Below are 6,097 nucleotides of genomic sequence, written 5' to 3'. Positions count from 1 at the left end.
GATCAGATCCTCTAGAGCAGTGGTCCTCAGCCTTCCTGATGCTGTGACCCTTTCATACAGTTCCTCATGTTGTTATTTTCATTGCTACTTCATAACTGTAATTTTGCTACTGTTATAAATCATAATATAAATATCTGTGTTTTCTGATGGTCTTAGGTAACCCCTAAGAAAGGGTCATTTGCCTCCCAAAGTGGCTGCAACCCACATGTAGAGAACCACTTTCCAGAGGCATCCAACTTGGGCTCTGGGAGCTGAATTCTGGTCTCTGTAAGAGCAATATGCACTCTTACTCCTGAGCCATCTCTCCAACCCTAGTTTTATATTTTTGGGTTTTTTTTTTTTGAGACAAGATTTTTCTGTGTAGCCCTGGCCATCTTGGAACTTGCTTGTAGACCAGACAGTCCTTGAACTCAGAGATCTGCTTGCTCCTGTCTTCCAGGTTCTTGGGTTAAAGGTATCATGCCTCCTGGATTTTTAAGTTTTACTCATCTGTAGTTTTTCCCATGAGGACTTGAATACATTATCAGCCTAACTGGTATGTTTTCCTTGCTGATACTTTGTGACCATCATTCAATTTGATATTCCCTAAGCTTCATGTCTTATAGTAGCAACCTTAAGTATGAGTTTTGTACTTGGCTATCAAAGCTCCACAGAGTTCCAGGTTCTAAACCAATTTTCTAGTTTTGGGGGGAGTTTTCACACCAGCTTGGCTCTGTATATGGTCTGACCCTTCTCTCCAATAGCAGAGATGAGCTGTTCTACATACTGCTGCCACCTGGTCTGTATGCTCACATGGCGCCTCTCCTCGGTGTATGCTAACATTGTTTCCCATGCTGTAACCTCCTTTAACTCCTGCACACTGCTTCAGTTCTTCTGTAAATCAGCACGAGAAATGTCACCGTGTTCATTATTTAACTAGGTCTACTTGCTTGAATGAGAATGTCCCCAAGAGGTTTTAACTCATGGTCACCAGTTGGTGGTGCTGCTTGAGAGATTTAGGAGGTGCAGCCTTGGAAAGAACTTCACTGGGATCCAGCTTTGAGAGCTTGTCATCCAACCTACTTGTCATCCATTGTTTCTGGTTTGTGCTTTCAGTCCAAGGAGTGAACTCTTGGCTTCCTATTCCTGCCACCATGCCTGCTACCATGCTGCAGCCTGTCATTATAGAACTCCTAGAACTGTTAGCTAAAATGAACTCTTTTGTAAGGTGCTTTGGTCATGGCATCTTATCACAGCAACAGAAAAGTGATTAATATACCAGGTAGTCAAGGGTTTGGGGGACTGGTAGGTGTTCCCCTTTCTGCCACCATCAGTTTTAGGGTGGGTAGTATTTATGATACATTCCTTTCTCCTCCTTTTTACTGCTTTCCTGTGTCTATTTAGGAAGAAATAATGTCATCATGAGGTAAGGTGGATATCAATTGCCATATTTTATTGTGAGAATTTGTTATTTAAAATAGAAATATCAGGCTGAGAAGTTGGCTCAGTCATAAAAGTAGGTGTCTTGCAAATACAAGAATCTGAGTTTGAGTCTCAGAACTCAACGTTAATAAACAACAATAAACAGGTGAGGCAGTACATCTTGTGTTCCCAGCACTGGGAGGGTGGGGATTTGGGTCTCTAGGGTTCACTAGTCAGCCAAGCTAGGCTACTTGATGAGTTCTGGGCCAGTGAGAGATCCTGTCTCAAAGAAAAAAGAGGGAGGGGCATCCTCTAGTCTCTTCTTTACACACATACATAACACACACACGAGAGAAATAGCTGCAAAAACTTTATTATGCATCAGGTAGTCTACAGTTCAGTTGAGATACAAACGCATGTGACCTAGTAGAGCTTGTAAACAACACCAAGAATTGTTCATGTGGAAAGTGCTACACAGGAAAAGGCTATTGCAGTATGTACTGGCCATTGGAAAAGATGACACAGTATCTGGACTACTCTGTTCTCAGGATGCTGCTGAACACACATCTGCACAGGACTATAGCAGAAGAAACCAAAGACCAGGCTGTCTCACATTTGGCAGGTGAGTCAGAGCTATGGATATTACACACTATAATAAATACTGTTGTTTTCTTCTGTTGAGACAGAATCTTGCTGTTTAACCCAGGCAGGCCAGCCTTAGTCTTCCAAGTGCTAGGATTACAGGTGTGAGCCACTATATCTAGGTTTTTGTTTTTGTTTTTTTTGAGACACAGTCTCACTTTGTAGCCTTGACTACCTGGAACTCACTATGTAGACCAGGCTGGTCTTAAACTCAGAGGTCCATCTGCCTGTGCCTCCCAGTGCTGGGTTGAAAGCCATGTGCCACCATACCCAACTGTCACCATTCTTTAGAAGAGCATCAGAGAAGGGCCTCCAAGATGGCTCAGTGGCTAAGGTGCTTTGTTGTGCAAGCTTGCCCAGAAACTACATAAAGGGTTAGAACCATCTCTGTCACAGAGTTGTCCTTCAACCACATGTGCCATGGACACAGACACCTCCTGCTCACATCATACACAGAATAATAATAAAGAAAAGCATCATTGAAGACAAGGGTGTGGCCTTGACAATCACCCAAGAAACGTATAAGAGAACAAAAAAGTCCGATCTTACAAATTGAAATGTGTAAAAGGCACTTGTTTAAATACACAATTTACATATTTTCCTTTTAATATGTATATCAGGGGGACTCAGCCATCTCAGAATAGTAGAACTAAGTCTCAAACTTATCTGTGAGAAATACAGAAGGCCCCCACTCCTCCTGGGAAGTGACTGTTCTGCAGCCTCCAGCACCCAGCGTTCAGATGTAGTCCTGGGCTTGGGGTTAGGATTAAAGCTTCCTATGGAAATAATGCCACATGCCAGAAGTTTGTCCCTAGGCCTCCCCGGAGCAGTAAACTTGGAATACTTCAGGGTATCACTCTAACACTGTCAGCTCCAGTGAACCAGGGGCAAACGTCTCAGCTTACGAGCATCACAGGCATCAGCCAGAAGGGCTTTGGCAGTGTTAGCTCTGGGCAGTTTTGGGTTTGGTCACTTTTTATTTCCACAAAAGAGTGCCCTCCTTTGGTCAGACCTGCCCGGGATGCTGGTAGCTGCTCCAACCCAACCCTGTATTGGAGAGAGGGCACTTTTCTTGCACACCCTTTAGGCAATCCTAAATGCAATGTGAACAATTACCAAAGTGAGAAATCACTGCTGGGGTTTTGGTGCCTCATTAGACACAAATACCACAGTTTCTTTCTGAATTTGAACTAATCAAATTAACAGAGATAGTTCTACTTCTACATGATCCCCGTTACTATCCAGTCATGCAGTTAGAGTTCACACAGCATACACTTCCATCAAATATATGTTCTTATTAACAAAATACACTCATAACTTTCTGACATTCTGGTGATAGCACCCATCGTCAGCTCCTGGGCTGTCCGTCTGGAGTCAGCTCGTACCTGTAAGACAGTCGGGTTTGGACTTGTGTCGGTAATGAGGATGTGGGGCTACAGCAAGACAAGCAGCATGCACGGTTTCTATGGAGACGGCAGAACCCAACTGTCTGGGAGATGCTGGCCAGGGTTAATTCTACAGTTTCAGAGGACCAGGCAGACTATAGTCCATAATACTTGAGTAAAGGGTTACTCTGTCTCCTTTTGTTAGAAACCAAAGCACTGAAATAATACTGAAAGGAAAAGAACTCTAGAGACCAGGGCAGCTGCTGGAGTTAGTGTCCTCCATAGTTAACAGGGATAAGGAGAAGGCACACTTACCACTGTGAAAAACCCTTAATCAGATCTTCTTTTGATAAGTCAATCAGTACCTGCAATCACAAATATTAGCACTGTGTTAAATGGGAACACTTTGGAGTAAACTGGGCTGAGTGTAAAGGGTCTCATTTTCAGCAGGGTATTTTTTTTTAATTTACCCTTTGAGAATTTTATACATATATTCAATTAAATACAATCATACCCACACATGCCTCATTTCTCTTCTCCAGCTCCCACTAGAGCATTGCCGTATGCCTCATCCCAGTATCATGTTCTTTTTTTTAATAACCCACTAAATCCAGTTAGTGCTGTTCATATGTGCATAGTATGGACCACAGGCAACCTACCACAGCCATGCCTGAAAAGAAGAATGAGTCCCCCTCCTCCGGCAGCTCCTCAGCTACGGGTGGGGCTCTCTCCGCCCAGCAGGGTATTTCATCATGGAGCCTTTCCAGAAAGAATGCAAACACCAGCATCGGTGTTCTAGAGATAACTATTTCTACCCTGCACTCAGGAGGCAGAGGCAGAATGAGGCCAGCCAGGGCTACATAGTGAGACTCTGCCTCAAACACAAAACAAAAGCTGTTCCTGTTTGGAACAGGAATTTGAGATGTTTAAAGAATATCTTCAAGAATTACAGATATTTTAACTTTCAAGTTTATGGCTGTGATAAAGAAGAAAACTTCCCCCATAAAAATGAGCATAATACCATCTGCTTCAAAGGCAGAAAATACCTGCCATTTCATAGAAGTGGGTGTTACAGAGATTGAGTGCAGAAGGTAGTTATTAAAATATAACTACAGTACTGGACAAACAGAGTATTCTTGACTCTCTTGAGATTATATTTCCTCTTATTTTAAGTAAAATTCTTTTAACACAAAACCTTGATCTAATGCAATCCAAGATTTATTTAATGATTTATTTATAAAAATAGGTAATACCAGAGTAGATGCCACATACCTACAAAAAACTGAATTTGGATATTCTCAAGGTTGCTAAATAATGTTTATACACTAGTTTATATTTCTATGTTAGGTCTGAAACATATGTGGTATAGGAGGTCCTTCTGTATTTTGTGTTGCTTTCATTGATTATTAAACTAACTTGGCCTAGTTGATAGGGGGGATCTCGGGTAGGCGGGGAAAACAGAACAGAATTCTGGGAAGAAGAACAGAGTGGCAGATGCCATGGTTCTCCTGCCCAAGATGGATGCTGGTTAGACTCATGTGGGTAAGCCACAGTTAAGTGGCAATACACATTAATGAAAATGGGTTAGATCAGGATGTGAGAGTTGGCCAAGAAGAGGCTAGATATAATGGGCCAGGCAGTAATTTAATTAATACAATTTCTGTGTGGTTATTTCGGGGGTTAAGCAGGCCAGGCGGTGGGACACGGCCCACATCCTCGTACTACATATATGAAAACAAAACGTCCTTTTAAGGAGGCTGTCCCCTCCTTACGTTCAGCTCTCATGAAATTGGAATGATTCCGTCAGGTGCTAGGATACAAGGAAGGAAATGACAGCTACTTACTCTTCCCAGCTCCTTCCTTCTGTGTGAGCCAAGAGGCCTACTGTTTTTCACTGCAACATCCAGTGACCTCTTCTGTACTTCTTCCATAGGAACAAAATATTCAAATCTTTAAAAGCCAAAACATTCAAAGTGAGATTTACATGTAGTCACTTTTGCGGAAAAGTTTCTTTCACTTCCCACTAAAACAAGAGCTTTCAACAGTTCACAGAATCAGCACTGGCTCCTAGGCTCCCAGGTGACATGTCATCTAAATCCATGAAGTGTCAAGAGACTGTGATGAGCCTCAGAGAGCTGCTGTCTGGAATGTGCTGTGTCCTGACTCTACACTGACTGCTGTCATCTGCACCCACCCAGAGGACACCTCACCCCTCTCTGTTCTGACAGCAGAGGGGCAGGGTGCTCATGAGGTAGGCTCGCTGGAGCTGCATGGAAAATGACTGTGTCCTTCAGAGGACTGTGGACCAGCCTTGTCATCAGCAGCCTCATCAGAGAGGCACCTGGAACCCGACTTCTGGGTTTCTATTTAGGGTGGGGTTTGTTCAGTCTGCCTTCAAATAACCCTGGCTTTCATCCTGTTGTAATTTTTAGAGAATGACTAGCAGATTGTCTTGCTAGTCAGATGCTCCCTCCTGTGTTCTCCTGTAGCCATTTTAACATCTTTGTATAATTGTGCCAGAGCTCCCCTTGGAGGCAGTGCCCACTTGTGTGGCTATGGCTGGTGTGGCTGGCAGAGTGTTCAGTGACTGTTGGGTGAGCCTTCTTGCTGAGGACAGAGACTAAAGAGGACTTGGTTGCGCCTTCTTGCTGAGGACAGAGACTAAAGAG

The 6,097-nt window shown here is 43.3% G+C and overlaps 1 protein-coding gene across 1 annotated transcript in view; it reads right to left on the bottom strand.

Annotated features, from left to right (window-relative positions):
- Nucleotides 1-2,265: 2,265 nt before the first annotated feature.
- The window catches only part of Esyt3 (extended synaptotagmin 3), a 46,995-nt gene continuing 43,163 nt past the window's right edge, over nucleotides 2,266-6,097 (bottom strand). The window contains exons 21-23 of the mRNA XM_005367819.3: nucleotides 5,273-5,378; nucleotides 3,744-3,793; nucleotides 2,266-3,428 (exon numbers count right to left, since the gene is read on the bottom strand). Coding sequence (XP_005367876.1) covers nucleotides 3,392-3,428; nucleotides 3,744-3,793; nucleotides 5,273-5,378 — 193 coding nt within the window. The 3' untranslated portion in view covers nucleotides 2,266-3,391. The remainder of the gene's footprint in view (nucleotides 3,429-3,743; nucleotides 3,794-5,272; nucleotides 5,379-6,097) is intronic.

This window comes from Microtus ochrogaster, unplaced genomic scaffold (genome assembly GCF_000317375.1).
Source record: "Microtus ochrogaster isolate Prairie Vole_2 unplaced genomic scaffold, MicOch1.0 UNK24, whole genome shotgun sequence".
NCBI lineage: Eukaryota > Metazoa > Chordata > Mammalia > Rodentia > Cricetidae > Microtus > Microtus ochrogaster.
This window is presented reverse-complemented; position numbering and strand designations above follow the sequence as displayed.